At 40.0% G+C, this 23,717-nt stretch overlaps 2 protein-coding genes across 2 annotated transcripts; one reads left to right on the top strand and one right to left on the bottom strand.

Moving 5' to 3' along the window:
- ndrg1a (N-myc downstream regulated 1a) lies at positions 1 to 14,478 on the top strand. The gene is made up of 16 exons (XM_062436602.1): positions 1 to 140; positions 4,295 to 4,366; positions 5,386 to 5,421; positions 8,344 to 8,449; positions 8,744 to 8,864; positions 9,134 to 9,196; positions 9,300 to 9,360; positions 9,723 to 9,809; positions 9,917 to 9,973; positions 10,114 to 10,217; positions 10,418 to 10,474; positions 10,588 to 10,639; positions 11,099 to 11,146; positions 11,606 to 11,641; positions 12,473 to 12,524; positions 12,907 to 14,478. The coding sequence occupies exons 2-16, from the start codon at positions 4,313 to 4,315 to the stop codon at positions 13,143 to 13,145; spliced, it is 1,173 nt and encodes a 390-aa protein (XP_062292586.1). The 5' UTR covers positions 1 to 140; positions 4,295 to 4,312; the 3' UTR covers positions 13,146 to 14,478.
- Positions 14,479 to 14,645: 167 nt separating this feature from the next.
- ccn4a (cellular communication network factor 4a) lies at positions 14,646 to 23,281 on the bottom strand. The gene is made up of 5 exons (XM_062436603.1): positions 23,108 to 23,281; positions 18,001 to 18,274; positions 17,033 to 17,287; positions 15,754 to 15,947; positions 14,646 to 15,289 (listed from the first exon to the last, which is right to left on the bottom strand). The coding sequence occupies exons 1-5, from the start codon at positions 23,153 to 23,155 to the stop codon at positions 14,990 to 14,992; spliced, it is 1,071 nt and encodes a 356-aa protein (XP_062292587.1). The 5' UTR covers positions 23,156 to 23,281; the 3' UTR covers positions 14,646 to 14,989.
- Positions 23,282 to 23,717: the final 436 nt, after the last annotated feature.

Genomic DNA, 23,717 nt, shown 5'->3' with positions numbered 1-23,717 from the left:
CTTGCGCTACGTTAAAAACAACGCAAGGCTGCTGTCACTGCCACCTTTTGCGCTGTTTGAAAGAAAAGGGGGAAAAAAGTTATTGTGGACTTTTTTGTCGGGAGTGCTCATCTCAGGACAATCAGAAATTAAACCAACAGGTAGGTTTCTGTTTCAAACCATAAACTTTTTTCAGTGTCTTATAAACTAAACAAGAAATTGTGCGTTTACTTCCTAGGTGTCTGTTGCCTTCATGCACAGCACGTTGAATTGTTTGCCAAAAATAATAAATGGCACTATTATTTGGCACTATTATTATTCTACCACCAAACAGATAAAAGGTTAATACATGACTAAGACATTTCAGATGTTTTGGGCGCATTCGCATGGTTTTGCGCGTAAAAATACACTTCGGGTTGTCATTTGTATTTGTATTTGTATATTTCCAGAATTATGTGATGTGCTTATTTGTAGTAAGGCAGGACACTACTATATTCAGCATGTAAACAGGTAGCGGAACTGCCTTTTCAGATCAACACGCTTCCCACACGTCACACTGGAAACACGCACGTACTCCCAGAGCAGGACGCGTTTCTGTCAAACTTTACAAATATTGCGAGAAAAAACTGTTGCATAACAAATCCTCTTTGCTTTGAGCCTTAATAGTAAGAACACAAACCAAAACATGCACCAGGGGTAGGGGTGTGTTGGTCACAGCTTGCAAAAAGCAAAATCTAAATGTGGAAAATGTTGTTTATTAACTTAAGTAGTTAATGGCAGTCTGCCAAAAATAATAATCATAACCTCTACTACTTGCTATCAAAATAACGGAACTCTAAGCTGTTTTCATGCTGCACTTATGTTTCCTGGCTAATTCCAATATTGAGATATGTAGCAAAATCCAGTCTTCAATCCTGTCTAAAAGATTATGAACCTGATCTCTGAAGGTCTGATGAGCTCTCCTGACAGGCCTCACACTGAACAGCAGCAACTGCTTGAACCAATGATAGTGAAGGGTTATTTTTCTATTTATTGAACCGCTGGTGATTCGCACCGCCCTGATCCCCACTCATCAACTTGCCATGTGGGCTACCAGCCACCGAGACACCCACATTTTTGATATCTTTTACAATCTGAAAATGTAGGTCTATGCCAGCTTAGTCGAGCAGGCCTGCTGCTGTGTTGATATTTCAGAACCAGGGATTTGACAGATTAAATGAGTTCCCAAAGATTAGGGAAGCAATCATTGTTTCTGCAGCTGGATGCTGCGGGCTCGTGGATTTAAAACTATATGGAGGCAGCAGGAAGGATGTCCTGGCCTTGATTCTGGCTCCATAAAATTGAAGCTCCCTGTCCAAATCTAATCAGTACATATGCTTCTCTCTCTCAGCAAACAGAGGATCTTAAGGGATCTCAGAGCGACATGCTGTTTTGCAACTTGGATGTTCTGGCTTTAAGTAGTGTGTCGAGTGTCAGGATTCACCGTGGCAAACAAGCACTAATGTGTCATGTGTTGTTGTTTTTCCCTGAAGCTCAAACCACATTATCTTGCTGTTGGGTGAAAACATTGGATTTCTGCTTTTTAGGATTAAACACATAAAACCTTTTTATTGAGATGAGTTGTTTTTGAAGGTATAAAGAGTAATGGATCTATTTTGTTGTCATAGGAGTCATATGTCACAGTTTCAGTCAGAAAAATTACATTTATCACCAAATCGTGCTTCAACAGCCAAGCCTTTCACCAAAGTAATGTAGTCTGTGTGTCATGTGTTTAAGGCTTCATATTTCAGATCATCCTGAGCCTATATCCTCCCACTGTTTCCTGTTCATGATTGCATAATACAGTCCTACTTCTGCCAGTGAATAGTTTGTTTTTTCCCCTTACAGTCTGACAATTTCTAAAAAAAGACGCAAAAAAGTTTCAGGGGGGAATATGCATGTAGGAACTGGTTTGACTTGGTTAAACACAATAGGCGCCTGTTGCCAGTGACACCAAACCACTTTGGAGTGTAGCCAGTCGAAAAAAAGCCCCCCGCTGCAGCAGCAACATTAAATCCTTGTGAGAAGAACATGCTCTACAAAAACATTACTTCCCCTTTTAATATGTTTTCAGGCATATGGTAACTAACAGGAAAAATGATAAAACTTCTGCTTTTCAGTCTTTTTTTTCATGATTTTCTGATTTCATTATAGAATATATCTCTACTTTTAGTTTATTCTAGAGCTCATCTGTGAAATTGTCTTGACAAATTATTACATAAGCAATACTAAGTAATATTTGGGGTCAACTTGAATGCCTCCCTTCCTCCACTCCTCCTGACCAGGTGAAACATTAGCTCAGCAAGACGAACAGTTCCAGCCACACAGCTAGTTTAAACAGCAGGTGACCTAGTTGTCTCAGCTGGCCACCCTGCCATCCTCTCTCTGTGTTGCCACCTTGCTAACAGGTAGTGGTGGTGTCCAAGTCCAGAGTCTTTTTTTGTTTGTTAATGAGCTCTGGTTTTACTAGCAGTGTTTGCAAACAGGCTTGGTCATACACTTAGAGGATTCCCATGTGTTGACACGTGAACTGATTTTTCTCATTTTATAATCTATAATAGCCCGTCTGTTTAATATTTTGGCATCACTCCCAACATGAACATGTCTTCTCTCTCATGGCTGTGGAATCTCGGCGGGGGCTGATCTCTTGTCCTCTTCAACAAAGGTCCTGCAGTGTGAAGACGGCCATGTTTTGGAAAGCCTCAGCAGAAAAATGAACCTGTTGTTTGATACTCCTCTTCCTCTGTGCTATTGTGAGATCCGGCTAGCTCCGGTCTCTGTTTTCTCCCAGTCAGAGGAGTGTGTGTGTGTGCACGCGTGTGTGAACTGTGTGTGACTGTCTGAGCGTGTGTGTGTTTGTACGTGTGTGTGTGTGTTCAGGGCGTATTCTGCTGGATAACCGTCATCTCCACATTTCAAATGTGACAAATCGCTTCCTTGAAAAAGACCACCTTGCTCTGAAGGCCAGAGCACAGCTCTGTTATCATGATGTTGATTAATCTTCTGCTGTGGCTGTATACAAAGACAAACAAAAAGACAGAAAAAAACAAAACAGATGGAGAGACTCTGAAAAGAGCAAACATAGCGACTGCAACCCAGCAGCAACCAAGACAAACACTGAAAAGTGACAGAATACACACAGTTAGAAAGCCAGCAGATGGATGAAAAGATGCTTGGATGTGTTGATGGGAACGAGGGTGTCAGTTGCTTCCTGTGTCTGTGTGTGTGTGTGTATGTGTGTGTGTGTGTGTGTGTGTGTGTGTGTGTGTGTGTGTATGTGTGTGTCTGTGTGTGTGAGTGTGGGTCAGTCAGTCAAGTTGAGGGGGAGAAAAGAGGGCAGGCCCCTGGCTCTCAGGAGCCACCGGGGCCAGTGGACAAAGAGCTCTCTTAACTGGCTAATTTGATTTGCATGCAGAGCTGCAGCCTGCCCGCTCTTCTCCAACACAGCATCATGATCCACAGAACAATCTGACGCCTGCCTTCTTTCTTTTTCTCTCAGCCTTTCCCGCTCTCTGTTTCTTTGTCTGCCTCCTCTCTTCAGTCTTTCTTGTTGAACAGGACCGTAGTGTTCTCTTTTGAAATATGTTCCCAATCTTGAAACTATTTTCAGGGAGGGACTGCTTTAGTCTTCATTTCATTGGTGTATTGATTTGACTCCTCTTTCGCAATTATAGAAGAGTTTGGTTACAGAAGATTATTTTTTAGTTTTTAGTTTTAGTTGAGTGAGAAATACTCAGAAATCACCTTTCCCTTTTTCCTTGTCTACTAGTTCCAACCTATCTATCTGCTGAGACAGGGAGAAGTATTAAGCCAGATTGTCTGTAACGTTTTCTGTTTCTGTCTGAGTCTTTTCATGTGGGCTTTTACTGGGTGTGGCACTAACATGCAGATCACAGTACCAGTCTCTACATGTTCTTGTGCACCTTTGTGTGTGTGTGTACGTGCTTGTACGCAGGTCTGTGGTAGTCTGTTTTTATTAGCTTTTGTGTAGATAAGAAACAAACCTACCCCAAAGTTCAAGTAATCTGTCATTTTATTGTCTGCAAGTCAGTTTGTAGGGGTTTGAGATTAGGTGGAAAAAAACATGATCTTTCAATGATAACATCTTACTCTCAACCTCTTACACTTGATTCGTTTCTGGAATTTAGAACATTTTCCCACACAGGTTAATCAAACATATAATTTCCTTTCGCATAACCTGAAGCACCTTCTACTTGAAAGGCTCAAAACCTCCTGAAACCAGTCACCTCACTGACTATCCTCTCTGCCCCACCAGGCTCTGCAGCTCTCTGAAATGGACATCCAGGTCGTTGAGTCCAAGCCCCTGCTGGTTGACAGGGAACTGCCGGTATGTATTCTGAAGAGAGTGTTAAATAGTTTGTTTAAACCTGTTCACATTGATCTTTACGAGATCTGTGTCTGACAAGTTGCATGTGTGGCTCATTCATGCGGTTGGTTTACTCCAGTCTCCACATATAAAAATGTGTGCGCATTTTAAATGGAGACCACAGAGACTCTTCACAAAGAAGTACAGTACTGTAAATGATTATACATTACTTACTGATAATCGCCTTGCTCAAAAATCTGAGTCGTCCAAGTAAGATAAAAACCTATTTAATATCCTTTTTTGGCATCCATTTGTTTTAAAATTGAAATGAGTGAAACCAGAGACTATAAACAACAGCTATACCAGGCTCCAAGTAAAAATGAATTCATGAGTTATAGCAAGGTTTTGATTTTCAACTGAATTTGTGTCAAAATACACACAGTGATAGACAATCATACTATACATGTGACAGATTAGGTAGGAGTTAATTGGAAATGCACTATAATATCAACACTATTAAATATTACACTATTTAGTGAAGTGGATAGGAACATAAAAAGTCCTGACAAACAGTTTTCTAATCATGCCTATATTAGCCTTATGGATCATATATGAATAATACCATATGAATCATAGCTCAAAAAATGTTTTAATCTCACATTGTCTGCTCCCAGGCGGACCAACAAATCACTTATGTTCTCCCAAAATGTTTTTTATCAAATTAAGAGTCACTTCAGTGATTGGACATGAATAGGTTTGCGTGACAGTCTCTCTGCTCCACAAGTTCTGAGTGTAGTTTGCTGACCTCTTACTGTCTACCACTCATATTATTGAGTACTATACTGTTTAATTGTTGATCATTTGTCTAAAGCTACATATTTGTGCAGCTGAAATTATACCGACTCTCAAATGACAGGCGGTCATATAAATGTGAAAATACATCCAGTGACAGGATGACACCCTCCGGATATTAGATTATAGGATGCTACATTGTAATTGCATTAGTTTTATATTTTCATTACTCTGTTCTTTCCTTTCAGGGCTTGAGAGAGGCTGTGCAGCAGCTCGTTACCAAGGTATGTTTGCAGACACGAGAAATTAGATTCTGCATGTATTATTGCTGCCAGTTGTAAACCTGGCAACCTTTGGCAGACCATTTACTAGTTATATGTACACACAGTTTCAATGTTTACCTTATTATCTAGTAACAATTGTCTAGTTAGTACCATCTAGTGGCAGGTTAAAAAGAAAAACTCAGCCAGTAATCAACATAGTTGTTTTGCAGCCTCATCTATCTTGGTGATGACCGTTCATGCACTGTGATTTTATTAGCACAGAAATCTAATTTAGGCTCCACTAACTCAGTCAGCTACTGAAAGTGATGAAACCCAGTTTGGACTGGATTTGTAACATAACACAACAACAGTACAACCATTTCACTTTCCTATTCAGCACATTCACACACACTCATACACACAGTTTGTTTAGTATGCTAATGCCGCTGAGTCAGGGGGTCATCTCAGCACCTTGGACAGCGGTCCTGTCAGATCCTCATTGTTAAAACAAATCTGCCTTGCTTTCAAGTTATAGCAACAGTCCCAGCATGCCAGGTCAGAGTGTGTGAGTTTATTGGTCTTCTGATGTGGCAGTCAGTTGGTGGAGCTCCTTCACAAAGCTTTTTCTGTCCCATTAATGAACCAATCAGTGTCCTGTGACCTTTTGAACTACTTTGGTATCACACTGGCAAGTTCATTGACCTGAAGTATCCAAGATAAGTGTTCCCTAAAGTGACTAAGCCTCCAACAATTAGTGACACAGTTTAGGTGAGGGTGAAGATGTCAGTGGTTTGCCCCTAACATTCATAGTAAATACGCACAAACACAACAAAGGTCTTCCCCCCTTTCATAGATTCATCGATGCACACACACACACACACACACACACACACACACACACACACACACACACACACACACACACACACACACACACACACACACACACACACACACACACACACACACACACACACACAGACCTATGCTTGCAGGATTAACTTCCCTCTGTAGCGTACATGCTTGAGTGTGCAGGCAGAGCATGGTGAATCCTCACATGTTTACCTGCTTACTGTGTTCAGTAAATAGGTTATATACTTAGATGTTTGGCTAGACAAGATCCTATGCAGTCAAAACTGGTTTGAAAGTAACCCAAAAGGTCAGCTTCTATACCACTATACCAGACCTTAAAGGTCAAGACACCAAGAGGCACTTTTGTGTATTGCTTTGTTTTTTTTTTTATGATTCAGTCGACATATTAACAGTTTCATTTTTTCACTTGTTTATTTATTAAATTAGATGTTACACTCAACATAACACTCAACAGTATATGTCTCATTTTGCAATATAATTCTTGAAATACACACTTATTAGAATAACAAATGGCTCCCACCAGTGGTCATGTCATTTGTGAGATATTTATTTTGTTATTTAGCCGATACCTTTATCCAAAACGACTTACAAATGAGGCAAGACAATCAAACTTTAGAGGACAGTGACTCAGAAATGCTGCGCTCCAAAGTGCAATGTGAAAGAGCACTAGAAAGAAACTTAATTTTTGTTTTAATTTTTTTTTTAGATTAATGATTAACTTTGAAACAACTGTATGTAGACAAGTACATAAGAAACAGTGCTAAAATGATAAAGGGGCTCAAGTGTTGAAGTATCCATGGAGGAACTGAGTGTTCAGGCATTTCTTGAAAACTGAAAATATGTAAAAGCTTACAACTTGGCTTTTAAAGATGTGTCTAAAACTGTGTTAATAAACAGAATTTAGATTCAGCTTTTATATTGTGAGCAAGCCTTCATCTTTACTTTTAGGTTAAAAGCCTATTTATTTACCTAGATACCAGAAATTCTATCTATTTACTTACTACTAATTTACTGTTTATCAAGAATCTTAAGCAATTGTTGCGACAGTATCACCAAGAGTTTTGCTGTTTACTGAGGAGTTGGTAGATTTTTATAGCTTATTGATTTGCTTTGGAGGTTTTGTAAACATTTCCCCCCAGTATTGCTGAACAATGGCTGCTTTCATCCATTCACTCACTTGTTCGTCCACATTTTTTCCCACTGATCACACACACACTCACCCATAGTTACTCATCATGTCAACTCAATAGCCAATGCCCCTCCGTCTGACATTGGCTGATCCAATTTAGGGATCGCTTCATCTAGAATTAGCTTGTTTTGACCAGCCTGCAAGGCACCATGGGAGGCCAGGAGCTTAGGCCAACTGGTAAGCAGCATGGGTATAAAACGCTACTCATAGAGCAGGGCTCAACAACTTCATAAGCTTCCCAGCCTTTGGATCTATAGCTCAGAGAGCCACTGCGACTGCATATTTTCAGTAGCGAGCAGAGAACTCCTCTCCTGCAAAAATGGTTCTAGAGGATTCTGACGTGGAAATGATTGTTGCTGAGATTGAAGTCAGCGTGAGTAGACAAAAGTCTATTATATTTAAGTCAGTTTCCAGTGGATCTATTGGATTGTGGTGCATGATGGATAAGAGCTTCTGTGTTGTAGTTGCTGCAAAGGTGTCAGCATTGAATGGAGAATAGTTTTATATTTTGTTTGAAGAAACTTTTGTAGTTTATTTATTATTTATTGGATTTTTATCTGTCATGGTTTTCTAGTTTGGTTGGAGAAAAGTTAAAAAAAATTAAGGAATGAAAAAAGCTTTGAGTTGTGATGGCATTAAGAAAGCAAGATTAATCAGCAATGAAAGACAGAGTGAATTATTGCAAACTAAAGCGCAAGAATGAAGATCCTGTATGATTAATCTGGTACTTTTTATGCAATGTGTTTTGCATGTGTATTTTAATTATGATGGCATAATCTGAATAAATGATGACCAGCATCATTTATTCAGATTTGAGATTTTGAAACTTCTATTGTTTCTCATCCACACATTGTATGCTAAGCTTTTTTGTGCATCTTTAGGAGCATGATGTGGAGACCCCTCATGGAAGAATCCACTGTACGATGAAGGGGGTTCCCAAGGGTGACAGACCAGTCATCCTCTCCTTTCATGACATTGGACTGAACCGTAAGCCCGGCCCCTTATTCAACTCTATCTAGATGAAACATCTGTTGTTGTGCCTAAAGCCTGGGGTGTTTTGAACATGGGATCAGATTAAGTTCACCCAGCTAACTTTATGTTCTTAACTCTATTGCATTACTTTATCTAAAGTATCTTACTGACAGATTTTTTTTTATGAAGGCACCTTATTACATCGAAACAAAACCCTGCATATCTTGCACATTGCCAGGTTACTTGAGGTCATTTCTACTACAGCCAAGTATCGATCTTTCACCTCCATTTCCTTTGACTGTTTTCTAGACAAAACCTGTTGGGACACACTCTTCAGCCATGAGGACATGTCAGAGATCATGCAGCACTTTGCCGTGTGTCATGTTGATGCCCCCGGGCAGCATGAGGGAGCCAACACCTTTTCCACTGGGTGAGCCGGCCACACACACAGGCACTTAATGTATGTCAAGCAGTCTGTGAACTTTGACTCGACATGTAGATCACTGGGGATGTTCGTAAGGTGACCTAATTAAGTGTGTTGTAGACAAGTGTTTATCTCGTTCAGCCTAATCTCTGCTTTGATGGTGGGACTTTGCCTCATGTCAACCTACTATGTTGACCTCTCATTAGATAGTGGTTGTTATTAAACTAGTGGTTTAACGTTTTATATTAATGAGTTTTCTCTATTTGACTCTCAAGATATGAGTACCCCTCCATGGATCAACTCTCTGAGACCCTTCCACTGGTGTTGAAGCACTTTGGGTAAGTTGAGCTGCAGTTTTGACACCGACTGCTTACATTCATATTTAAGATTTTTTTATAACCCGTTGTTCTAACAGTATCTGTGTATCTTTGTGTGCCCCAGGCTGAAGAGTGTTATTGGAATGGGCATTGGAGCTGGATCCTACATTCTGACCAGATTTGCTGTAAGTTTCTAACCTTGCCCTCTCAATCAGGCTTAATAATAATGAGTTTAATCAATCAAGGATTAGCAGAGCCAGCTAATATATATTTTGTCTTTTTGCTGATTTTGGCAATGTAACACTGCTTATTTCTTGATCCCGCTGAGCCGTGAAAGCCTCTGGAATGTTCCAGATCAGCTCAACACTAACATTGTGCTCAGTAGGAAGTCTCACTGTGTTGACACAAGGCTGACAGTTATACAGCCTTTAACTCCTTAGTGCAGCCTCCTCTGTTACCGAAACAAATACACAAGATTCTTAGCAACAATGCAACATTGTTTGCTGATAAATCACAAATGCAATGTTGTGTGCGTGTGCGTTTTTAGCTTGACTACCCAAACATGATGGAGGGCCTACTGCTCATCAACATCAACCCCTGTGCTGAGGGCTGGATGGACTGGGCTGCACACAAGGTACACACACAGACACACGTTTACCTATAGTATTTTTGGACGGTCAGAGCTGAGAAAAAGACAAATGTCGCATAAAAGCTAAATGCAGTTTTTATATTACATCTCAGATCAGCGGCTGGACCCACGCCATACCTGACATGATTATCTCCCATCTTTTCGGAAAGGTATTCTACTTTCTTTTCTTTTTTTTCTCCCAAAATCTCTTGAGGATCTAAAGTAATGCCAGGGCAGTACATTGTTAACTTGCTTTTGGAGGTTTTTAAGTCACAATGAGTTGAACAGATTTTGTATTTTGTCATCACAGGAAGAGATCCATAACAACCACGACCTTATTGCCACATATCGTCACCACATCTTGAATGACATGAACCAGTTTAACCTGCAACTGTTCGTCAAGTCCTATGAAAGGTAAACACATCAGAGTCGGCCTACATGTGGCTTTCACAGGCAGTAAAAGAGAGAATTACTACCTAGAAACTTCAGTACAAGAAATACACTAAATGAAGCACAACATAAGAAAAACTTGGTTATTTAATTATTTAAAGAATGTAAGCTTTCAATTAAATTAAATTATTTTATTTAAGATTTTAACAACTGTCTCTTTACAGTCGAAGGGATCTGGAAATCGAGAGGCCGGTCCCTGGAAGCAACGTCAGAACCCTCAAGTAAGTTTTTAACAGGCAAACTTTCTATCACTTTCTATATATATTATATATATACATAACTATTTGATTTGTAATATTGCTGATTTGTAATTGCACATATTTACCTTATCCAGGTGCCCGTCTCTGCTGGTGGTTGGTGACAGCTCTCCTGCTGTAGAGGCTGTGGTGAGTTGAGACACACATCCTGATGTTCACAGCCATTAAGAAAAGGCTCTAATGCTAATAATTCGACTTCCCACCACAGTTACCCCGCTAATATGTGCTGGACGTGTTTTCCATTCACTAAAGTCACCTGTTTAAGCCCCTAAAGATATGCAAGATTAAATGCTTAAGGAGAACGGTTCAGCATGACTTCGGCAAGAACAAAGTTGGGAACGAAAATGAAGTTATGCTGTGCAGTTTTAATCTATTAAAGACTTATTTTAGCTTTGGGAGGGCTCCCAAATCCGCCAAAGAGCATTACTAATATGTTGGCCATAACCAGCACTTTCAACTTATTCATGAAAACCTTCTTCTCAAATTTAAGTTTAACAAAATTCTGATTTATTTTTAGATTTTATATTAATTTTAACTGCAATATATGATCACACATCATGAATATACCTATTTTATTTATTCCCACAGGTTGAGTGCAACACCAAGCTGGACCCAACAAAGACTACCCTGCTTAAGGTAAGGGACCTGTTTCTCTCTCTCTCCATACTGTCCCTCCTCCACCTTCTGTCCCATATCCTCGTTCAGATTATAATAGCCTTGATGGAAAGACATTGGCTGATAAGATTCCAGTGGCTCAGCGTTTACCTGGTGACACATTAACCAACAGTTGGACAGCTGAATACGTCCTCAGATGCAACATGACCTACTTGTGTTGGCCTGTAGCAACCTTTTATGATCCACAACTGAAACCAAATGGCTGTTGGAACTAAAATAGGTGCCATTAATTGGGGTTAATCATTCAAGGACCAGATGAACACTGATTAGAGGCAGCAGAAACAAGGTGCCTGGCGTGTTCAAATGGGACATGTTGAGTGTAATGGGGGGTAATGGCGTGTGTCTGCTGCTGTGCGAATGCACACGCGTCGACATGTTAAATGCTAATATCCTCTTTTGTGTTTTCTCTCCTTTTTCCAGATGGCTGACTGTGGTGGCATGCCCCAGGTTGATCAGGTGTGTATATCTGTATTTGTAAGACAGTGTTAAAGACATGTTTTAAGATGTATATAAAATCCTCTACTTTTAATAATAATGTGTGTCTGATATGGTTTTTACACAAAAGGTTCAGTTGTCTACTTAAAATCTTTAAAAGGACATCTACTCATTCCCCCTCATAAAAAATCCAGAATCTGTTGATATACAAATATATTTAATTTTTAAGTTTAAGTTTAACTGCTGAAAACAAAATGTCTCCTACTTCATTGTTAAGTCCAATCTTAGTGTATGTGCATTTGAGGCTTCAAGTTTCCACATTACAATTGGGTAAATTGATTAATGGAGCAGGATTAGCTTCCAAACTAGTTGTGATGTCACAAATCATGCTCATAGGCCCGCCCCTTAAAATAAGATTTTTAATGAGCGCAGAGAAACTTTCAGCAGATGAATGTGAAAACAGCCTTCTAGTGTCTCTGCACATGCATCATTCTGCACAGTGAAGCTCAAACACTCAACTGAAGGAACAAGAAATAAAATACATTTTTGGGTGGAAGGGGACTTTACTGTTGTAGAGCAGTCTGGACAGTGTTAGGTAATCGGTGCAGAGGATCAGGTTGAGGGATGTAGGAAGAAGGTTGCACTTAAGAGCATTAGCGAGTAGCAGACGGGAACCACAGTTGTCAGGTTGTAATCCTCCACCCTGCGCAGCACCTGCTCGTAGCAGCTGTCATATCTCACACTGAAGCAGTAAGCTGCCTGTTGAGACACTGAATCTGACAATGTTATGTAAAGTGTGATAATTAATGACAAGATAACTGATTATCTTCCTCCTGTTCTCTTTTTCTGCAGCCTGCCAAACTGACAGAAGCTTTCAAGTACTTCATTCAGGGCATGGGATACAGTAAGTATCCAAGACAGTTTTTCCTAATTTGTTTTGCAGGAATGTTGAAGTTCAATTTGCAAATTCTAGTTACTACCAGCTGACCCATCATTTTTAAATTAACTAAATAGAAATATGGCACATTTTCTCCACGAGTTAGTTTACCTTACAAAAATGAGTCTACTGCCCCCTTGTGGTGAGATGAAGAGCTTTGGCCTTCACATTCACCTCTGTTGACTTCATGCTCTTTACCACTTGGTGTTGATTACTAAATGACTCAAATACTCACTGGGGTGTAATTTGAACTTAGTCTGAGGTCAATTTTAGATATGTATTGTAGCCTAATACAGACTGCTTACAATAGTCATCTTTAGTCATAACAATTCTCCTCTTCTATTCTCAGTGCCCTCTGCCAGCATGACCCGGCTGGCCCGCTCCCGCACAGCCTCCGGCTCCTCCTTCGATGGCAACCGCTCCCGCTCTCACACCAGCGAGGGAAACCGCTCCCGTTCGCACACCAACGAGGGCCGCAGCCACAGCCATATGGCCGAGAACCAGCGCGGACGCTCCCACACGGACGGCGCCATGGACAACAGCAATGTGGACCAAGCCGTGCCCAAGTCCGCCGAAGTGTCCTGCTAAGTGAACCTCCATCCTCCAGACACCCAGACCTTGCAAGGTCCCTTCGGTTTGTGCTGCGCTGCCTCTAACTGCAAACTGACAGACACACACACTGATTCCTGCGCACATACGTAGGAATACACTGAAATAGAATAGCCTACCTGGATATGCTTAACGCACAATGGACACTTGACTATTCAGTGCAGCTGAGATGCCCCAAATTTCAAAATATGGGTTCTTCGGAGTATGAGGTCAACAGGTAAACTGTATGCCTGTTCTGTCATTCCTGAGGGACTCAAACATATCTGAATAGTAAATGCTTCTCAGTTCCTTGGTCAGGTGAGTGTGTAGTTAGGGACAACGCAGCATCTGGAGCTCCGAAGCAGAGAATGTTGGAGAAAGCTGTGGCTGCGAATACACCAGCTTGTACAAGTATCTATCATAATCTCTCATGCAAATAAAAAAAATTGTTTTAATTTCCATCTCTGCATTTCCCCCCTTCCTGTTTTTATCTATTTTTTTTATCATCATTGACACAGCTTTCTCAATATACCTGACTGTAAATGACTGTTTTCTGTTCTCACTGTAATTGTTTGATCATTTTACTTTTATTTTCTATGTCTAATGTATTGTCGTTTGTACGTAGGAGCAGAGTTGTAGATTTGGAGAGAAAATTAAGGAGGTACTTGGGTGAATAAAAATGGCAGTTTGCCTCATAAATTGCTACATAACTGAAATTAAGGGACATATTTCAAGTATATCATGTATATACAGCAATTAATATTGTTTCATTTTGCCAATGTCCATCATTTTCAAAACATTATCTTTTATTGTAACAAACTTCTACGTCTTATACATCTGGTCATTGGTGAAATGCATTTTATGAATCTTTTCAGGAATCTAATTATTTTTGAACATTCCATTGAGTCTATGCTTTGTCATGAATCAAAACACAAATTCAAAAGCTTTTACATCTTATGCTTTATTAATGGATCATGGCTTCAGACAAAAACATTTTTTTCTCGTTTTATATGATGATTTCTATGCAATCAAGCACAATGGAACAAAGATGTGCCATCGAATTCTTCACTTTTTAGGTGTGATGCTCCTACGTGGTTGTGGATTTTGGGTGAGTGATGTGATAGGTCCACATGTTAACATGAGGATAGCCATAGAACTTACCTGATACCTTCTACTCCCGTATTTTACTTGCACTACAGCAACATTTGCTTTGTAGAACATACACAGCTTTGTAAAGATGCGATACACAACTGTCTAATGCTGTAGAAAAGCATTAAAATTACATAACAGTTTGTATTTATTAAAAAAATGAAATAAAAAAAGTTGTAACTGACCTTCCCTGATTGTGTCATTATTTCAAATCTGACCATGGTTATCTGAAAAACCTAAAAATAAGGCTTTGTCTTTGGCATATAAGTCCTCTCTGCCTTTTTAAACATATATCATAAAGGAATATATGGAAAAATATCTCCAATAACATCTTATTATCTATGTTGACTTATAAGTTTTAAGACAGACACTGAATGTTCTTGAGATCATCTCTAGAACATGTTATATTCAAAAGCTACATAAATAAATTAAGCCTTCAGAATTTCTCACACTCACTGGCTGAATATTTTCTTTTGCAAAGCAGTTCTTAAAATATTCTTCAAAGCATAACATGCTTTATGACACATATATATATATACTTCATATTTACAGATTTTTCCAATAGGAAAAAATACCATAAGAAAATCCATTGTACATAATCATACACATCTCAAATACAAAATGTTACATAAGAATTAACCAAAAAACCAAACCAAGAAAAAAAGAAGTCAGAGAGCATGAATGATAGACATTTCTTAGTTCACGATTTCTGGATAACCATAGTAACTGTCCAGCTCGGCGAAGATGTCATTGGGGTTTTTGCAGCTGAGATTGCAGAAGCAGGCCTGGATCCACATCATCTGCCAGGTGAATCCTGCCCCATTAGGACACTCAAACTCTACGTCAATGGTCTTGGACTTGTAGGGGATGCAGCAACGCTCGTCTGTACAGACACCACAGTATTTGGGCCTGTACAGCTTCTTGCTGGTGCAGCCAGAGATGGTGAGGTTTGAGGGCTGATCCTCCCTGTAGATGTTTAGACATTTCTTTCCTGGCTGAGGGAGGAAGGATACAAAGAGAACCTTAACATTTTGAATTTTTGATCATGTAACCTTTGATAGACAGACAGACAGACAGACAGGCAGACAGACAGACAGACAGACAGACAGACAGACAGACAGACAGACAGACAGACAGACAGACAGACAGACAGACAGACAGACAGACAGACAGACAGACAGATAGACAGACAGACAGACAGACAGACAGACAGACAGACAGACAGACAGACAGACAGACAGACAGACAGACAGACAGACAGACAGACAGACAGACAGACAGACAGACAGACAGACAGACAGATAGATAGATAGATAGATAGATAGATAGATAGATAGATAGATAGATAGATAGATAGATAGATAGATAGATAGATAGATAGATAGATAGATAGATAGTGTATTAATCCTTAGCAAGAATGTATACTAAATGTGAACTTTAATGGTGCGTCTGTATCTACCTTGATGTGTTTGATGATGTCGATCTCACACGGCCGCAGGTTGCAGAGGCGGGACTCTTTGACCAGCTCACATTGGTCGTTAGCGTTAGAGACCCTCAAGGACAGGCCACGGCCACAGGTCTTTGAGCAGGGGCTCCATGAGGTAGTCTGGGTAATGCAGTTCTTGTGCCAGCTCCTGGTCTCAACTGGAAAAACTAGATTAATATGGAGAGTAAAGTGAGATGAATAGACTGTGGCCAATATTACCAGTGATTTTTGATACCTTGATACATTTCAAGACATTTAGTTATGCCAACCTGAGCGAGTTTAATCAAAATGAATAATGCATAGAAGGATGATATGTCAAAGCCATTAAAACGGTTGAAAACCTTGCTGATGATACAGAGAGTTAGTTGTGTGACCTATATTTACCTATATTTGGGTCAGGTGCAGGGTAGCAGATTCAGTAAAGGAAAAAAACAGCTAGTATGCTGAGAGCCCTGGGCAAGGGCTATATAAGGGAGAAGCAGTTCAAACTTGATGATAATAACAAGATTAAAGTTCTGCTCAAAGCATTTGAGCCATACTGTCTTGATATTGAGGAGCTATTCCTACATATTAAATGTTTCAACACAAGAATCAAAATAAGACTGCAACCCCGTGTTCTGTCTCTGTTTTTAATCTAAATATTTAAAATGTGTTTTCCTTGTTGTCTGGATCTGATTTATATTCTTATGCAACACATAGAGATGTTTCGTTGATGTTTCTCATTCCATGGCTCATAGCACTGCTGCACTAAATGACTGGAAACTGGACGAGAACCAAAAATCAGTGAGAGGGCTTCCACAGGAAAGGATTGGTCTGTCCCTGCACACACACACACACACACACACACACACACACACACACACACACACACACACACACACACACACACACACACACAAACCTCCTGATCCTCCTAGACAACAAACTGTTCTCACAGAACTACGGAGTTTGTGCCAATTTCAAACACAGCTGCTCCTATTTTACTTCTCAGATCAAATCACATCTACTTCTGAAAACAAGAGTCTTTTTTTCATCTGAAATACCTTTAAATAGTTTCTGCTCTAAATCACTTGATGTTCATGTTTTTAAACTCAACTGTGAATTTTGCATTTCCTTACTAGTGAGCTGAAAAGAAATGTGGGGATATGACTTAGCTTATGGCATGTTCCTTTAAACTAGTGTGCAAGATAAAGCTCAACACCAGGCAGCAGATTATACAGTCTGTGTCTGGCTGTATAATAAGAAGTCCTACCCTCCACTGCGTGTCGTGGGGCCGTCTTGCGCCCTCTCTTAGGCTCATCACAGATCCATTGCTCACAGCATTGTCCCCGGACTTTGACCCGACGTGGTGTTTGGCACCACACCCGGGGAGGCTGGGACTCAGTGCACAGCGACACACAGCCGATGGCACCGTTCACACACACACACTGGTATTTACAGCTGGGCTTGAAGCTCTGCCCATTACGGTAGATCACACCATCATGCTCACAGCCTGTTCCCGACATATCTGGCAAAGAAGAAGAACAAACAGTCACATATTATAGAAAAATACTGGACAAACTGTAATATAATGATATAACTTAAAAAATCTTGACATTTATAAACTACATAATTATTAATGAAAAACAAAACATTAAAAAAACACAATTATAAATCAAGTCACTTTATATATCCACATGCTAAGTTTGCCCCTCAAACTTTTGTTTTTGTAACTGACTGTATTGTAATTTCTCTCACAATAGTATTTTAAGTGAAAAATGCAATGTCTACGTTAGACCTATGCTGAGTGTTAGGCTAAGTTTCTGGCTAAGTCTCCATAGATGCACGAAAGAGATAAGTGACACTTAAGGGGAATATCATTAGCCTAAAGTGATCTCTTGCACATCCAGGAGTTAGATATATAACATTCACATAACATCTGTGGACATGCAACTCTTCATGATTTTCAAAACCTTTTATATTCAGCTGATGTTGTCGGTGCCTCATGCCTAGTAGCATATAACAAATAAAAATCAGAGAAGATAAAATAATGCTGCCTGTAATATCCAGGGGATGACCTGGCACCTGTGTTGTTACTACAATGAGTGTTGATACATCAGCAAACACTTACTCTACTTAAATCTGTGAACCAAACATATCACATGAGAAAACAGAGAAAAGGATTTTTCTGCTACATGGAAATTGTGGTTTGTTTTGTCGGTTTTGGTGAGTGACACTTACATGCACACACTCCTTTTTCGTACCTAGGCATGTCCGAGCTGTAGTCACAGTATAGTCCCTTGTGATAATCGCACGTGTCTGCCTCATTGCACACCTCGCCCACCTGCCGGGCGCAGGCCTTGCAGCAGTCACAGCCATCCATGAGGAGGCTCACACCTGGTGGACAGGTAGGAGCCACCTTGGGACACTCGCAGGGCCATTTGCAGTACTGTGTCCGGTTGTACGGGTGCACAGCTGTGGCAGTTGGCATTGCAGTGGAATTCTGGGAGTAGGCCTGGAGAGAGGAAGGGGGAGAAACTGTGAACAAATCAACTTGTTGGGCAAAATAGAGCAAGTAAATACATACTAAAATACATACTAAATGCTTATATAAGTGTTACACATTTGTGTTCTTGAATTTACAGTGAGTTAATGGTGTGAAACATTATGCATTGCAGTGAACAATATTTACTAACAATAGCCACAACCAGGTCATAGCCTTGTAGCAACTGTTTCTCTGTGTTGCAAGCGTAATTAAAATGTCTTCTTTTATTACATAAAAGGTATTTGCCCCTGTGGCGAGGCAATATTCTTAATATCCTTAATCCTAAATTCCTTCATATCCAGCCCTCTTTTGTAACCCTGTCTCAGCAAGTTGTTGATCCGAAAGATCTCAAACACCTGTGCATCATTGTTACATGGGTGAAATACATGGCAGCGTGCAAACTTCTGGTCGTGCTGTGCAATAAATTAAATAAGCCTATAAAAACGAATTAAACATCCATTGGCAATAATCTCATTACAGTCTGTTCTTGTATGTAATTAACACTTGTGGATTATTCCATTGACAGAATTCATATCTGTGACTTTGCTGAATTGTTACAAAATCTTGCCAGTGAAAGTTAATCAGTGTCTTCCCCCTCAATGTGTTTTGATTCTTACAAGCTGCTGTGAGAAGCCAATGAAGAGTCCTGCAGCATATGTTCTCACTGAACAGGCCACATGAGGAACATGAGCAGCCCAATGCTTAGAGGTTAGTTTTGAACAGTGGCTGTAGATGTCTCAGCAGATTCAGAATGTCTTTCCTTGATAACGAACAGCACATTTTAGAGTCCAAGTTCAATTATGCTTGTTTTGAGAACAGGCCATGCTTGGGAAAAATGATAGAAATGTTCTTACATATAATGTAGGTTTCTGTTATTGTGAGTTAGGTAGGATGCTGAAAGACATGTCGCACTACATTTCTACAATATTCTGATGATTAGAAGGTCTGTCTGAGATATTTTGAAAGCCTGCAGGTAAAAAAACAAAACAATAAAGATGAGTCAGTCCAATTTGTACAAGTGAAAAGTTGAGTGGGATTATCTGGCAAGAAATACAAATTGTAAACAATCTATAGGTCAGTTTGTGTGTTCAGTCATTTATTTCACATGTAGTAATAATACAATCATGGAGGATCTTTTACAAGGACTTAAACACACTAGAGCTGCATCAGCCGTCATCACCATCATAATTACCACATTGTTGCCTTGCCCAGACAAAAACTGTATTGGCAGTCCAATGTCATCTTTTTACTCATAAATCATAAAATCATAAAATCATGCTCAGAACAACAGAAGACTGCACTATGAAGAGATTCTGATCCAGGAAAGACACACATTGCTACTGTACACACACACACACACACACACACACACACACACACACACACACACACACACACACACACACACACACACACACACACACGCATGCACACCTAATCCGCAATTAATTATGAGAAAACATGCCTAATCGTCTTATGCATGCATGGCATACCCATATGTCCCTGAGCTTCAATGGAACAATGATCATATTAATAACTGCTGTGTATAGTGTTAAAAGCTAATGCAGATAAATTTGTTTTAATCACAGCCATGACACTAAGCTATTCCTCAGAAGAGTTCGCTTAGCCTGCAGCTATCAAGCTAATTTATATTAACAATAAGCCCAAACAAACACAGTGTATGTCCATCATTGTAACAGAAAGGGAGAAAAAAGGAGGTGGGTGTTTGGTAAGTTAATTATGAAAACATGGTGTAGGCCTAATGCAATCTTCATCCTTAGAATCGTTAATCTTAGAAGACTAAATTCAGTCTGATGCTATTTTCAAAGCATACATTTTTTGAATGTTGAGATTTTTGCACTTTTAGGCATAAGATATATGTGGTACAAGCCTTAAATATAATCATTTCTTTGAATCTTTTATGTGGTAACCTCAAATAGCTGTAATGCTAATAAAAAGTGGTTGAGAAAGGTGACAAGATCTGATGACCATCCTTCCTCTGCTGGTTTGATCTTTTCTTCCTGTCAGCATCTGGTCAGATCAGATGATGTATGTGCACATGCAGGCATGGACAAATCCTCCGCTAAGGGAAGAAAACATCTGAAAGAGAACACTTTTTTCAGGGGGTGATGGAGAAACTGTCACACAAGCACTGTTTTTTAAAATTCCCTCCACAAGCTTTTGATATTTTAGAAGAGGCAACATGGCTTTTGAAGCCATGTTTGAAGCCAATTCAAAGAAATGGTAGAGTATTGTAAATTCACCTTCACTTTCAGGGAGAAGTGGATCTACAGACATCCATGTCATTGAACTCCAAGGCATTCCCCAAAACACAGCAAGTGAATAGGCAACATATTCTGCCAGGCCTTTGCAGAGAAGAGTAGATTTCTTGACACATATGTATAGTCTCGGCACCCATGCCCATGCTCACTTTAAACCAAAAGATGTCATCAACATATTGTGCAACCTGGATCCAGGAAAAGCATTGGGGCCTGATGTAACACCAACAGGAGTCCTAACAAATTGTGCCGCAGAACTAGCCAGTCCCCTCAGCTGTCTCTTCCAATTCCTTTTATCTCATGACGTTCCTTGAACAATGGAAATCTGCCAGAGTGATCCCAATCCACGACGAAGGCAGTGAAGTGTGCATTGTTGCCCTAAATATAAAGGGTGCATTCGACCGGGTCTGGCTCACACAAAGGGCATAACTGGTAGACTACATATATGGCTACATAATTACCTCCAAGGAAGATCCATCAGAGTTGGGCTCTCTGGTCAGTCTTCATCCCTATGCCCCAATAAATGTATTAGTAGCTCAGGGATCCATTCTTGGCCCATTATTATTCGCCATCTTCATAGATGATGTTATGGAACCATGTGGGAACAACTTTTTTCTTTATGCAGATGATTCCACCATCTTCACACCCAAATGTGTCTGAGGGGGCAGCAAAGACCTGGAAAACATCAGAAAGTGGACTGATACCTGGAAGGGTATCTTTGAACCCAGCAAGTGTATGGCAATGATCCTATCCAGAAAGAGGAATCATTCTTGTCCTGATCTTTTCTTTGGAAGCATCAATATCAAGCTCAGTGAACAGATGGAAATTTGACAAAAAAATTCCAGTGGACCAGTCATCTGTCTAACATCTGCAAACATGCTGGACAACGTCTCAGAGCATTGCGCAAATTGTCCAACAACCTTGATCCTAGAGTCAGAGCCAAAGTCTACAAAACCCAGGTCAGGAGTATCATGTAGTACTCCTGCTTTGCCTGGATGAATGCCTTACAAACCACTCTTATACAGCTAATTATCATCCAGAAAAAGAAAATAAAGGTGAAATAAATGTCCTATAGGATTATGCTATCACCAAGCTGGTTGCAAGACATTGCATAAAAGTTGCTAGAACTGTCCTTTTCAAGATGCACACTCCCAACTGTTCAGCAGACCTGAAAGCACTGCTACCCTCAGCTGAAACACCAACAAGCCATGTCTTGTCACTGTACAGAGATAACACCAATTGCTTTGAGAAGAGCTTTCTCCAATCTGAAGGTACAATAAACAGCCTTCCCGTGCTGCCCCTTGATACATTGCATAAAGTAATGCTCATGATTTCAAGAAGAGACTAAACAAACACCTCCCCAGCACAAGACTGCAGTCCTACTTCAAGGACACATATCAGTGCTAGGCTCTTTGAATGGCTACCATGAAGCTTGTATCTGTAAAAGCAAAATTAAACAAAGTAAGACTATGACAAGTTATTAGAGTTCTTACTTCATTAGACATTTCATTATTTCATTATAATATATAAAAACACTAATTATAATGAAATAATATTATATCCCATGTGAAATAATGTGCTCATATTTCATTTTAATATTCAACATTATATTACAATAATAACAATAACTCATCATCTATTTTGATACCTTTTACAGTTATTACACAGCTTTAAAACTGACTGAGAAATCAGAGAGACACTATGAAGTCTGCTAATTTTTTCCTTATTCACTTACGTTAGTGTAAAGGTGCATTATTTCCAAAAGCTGATCAACAGATTGATCTGTACAGACAGTTGATGATGAGGGTCCATGAAGCCGTTAGAGCCGCTGTACCCTAAATGGCCGCACGATGGCACTAATATACAACGAACGATGAAAAGTGAGGATGCAGGGTGGCGACTGCCAGCATCTCACACTGCACACAAGTTGAACCTCGGGGTAATTTAGAACAAAGATCACATCCCTCCAAAAAGATTAACGAGTTTCAGGCCACTCAGTCAAGCTTTCTCTACCATATGTCAAGAGACTTGGCATTGTCAACATTTACTTATCCTTTGGGCCACATCAACAGATGATGATGATGATGAGTTACAATGGAAAAAATATAATACGTGGAAGGATGTGGCATCAGTGGGATGCAATCCATTACAGCATGTGAAGAAACATCCAAACAAAACAAGTAGACAATGTCATTTGAATACCATACAGACATAAATCCCTGCAGGAATATTATAGGCTACTACTCTACTGATGCAATTAGGCCTACATTGATTTATGTATCTTGTTTAAAAAATTAACCACATACTTTACACGAGTTCCTGGGTGGATATTATCTATAAAAGAAAAATGAAATACAAATATATAACAAAAACTACTTCAAATACACACTAGGTCCCAGCAGACAAATTAAAGCCTAGTAGTTTTTGGGCTGGATGACGAAACCTAAAAAAGTTAAATATGCTGCTCAGAAAAAAACAATGAAAGAGAGAGAGAGAGAGAGAGAGAGGGAGAGAGAAATCCCACCTGTTGAACCCCGACTGCAGTTATTATCCACAACAGGAACCAACTCATCACTGGTGAGGGACTGCAAATGCATTGAATCCAGAATGAAGTCCCGTTTTAAACGCACGACACGCTGATCCCCGCAGGTGTGCTACATCCTCGTCCCGTTGCTGACATCTCCTCCGCGCGCTTCTGTCTGCGTCCGCACCGGGGCTGACAGCCTGTTAAAGACTCCGGGCTGACGTAAGGTCTGAGCCCCGCATACCTCTGACAGGGAACAGTTTCTTCTGCTCTCCCTCCGCTCCACTTTCACCCGATCCTCCTCCTCCTCAAAGCACTGGCAGTCCCGGTGGTTAGGGCGTGTCTGGAAACCCAAAGGGACAGGCCCATTGACACTTATGTACTGTTGCTCACTTGAAAGATGAATGTGGACATGGAAGCACAGCTGCACCTCTTATGCATAATTAATTAACTTTGCACATATTGTATTGTTTAACTCACTGCTTCTCATTCTCTATCATTTCAAGGTCTAATTGCCTCTACAATGCCCCAGATTACTTAGATTTAGCCATTCCAAGAAAAAGAACAATTATCTGAATTGTACTCACAACAGATGGATCATTTGCTCTTA

Source organism: Scomber scombrus, chromosome 16 (genome assembly GCF_963691925.1).
Source record: "Scomber scombrus chromosome 16, fScoSco1.1, whole genome shotgun sequence".
Classification (NCBI taxonomy): Eukaryota; Metazoa; Chordata; class Actinopteri; order Scombriformes; family Scombridae; genus Scomber; species Scomber scombrus.
The sequence above is the reverse complement of the archived record's forward strand: the minus strand, read 5'-3'. Positions and strand labels throughout refer to the sequence as shown.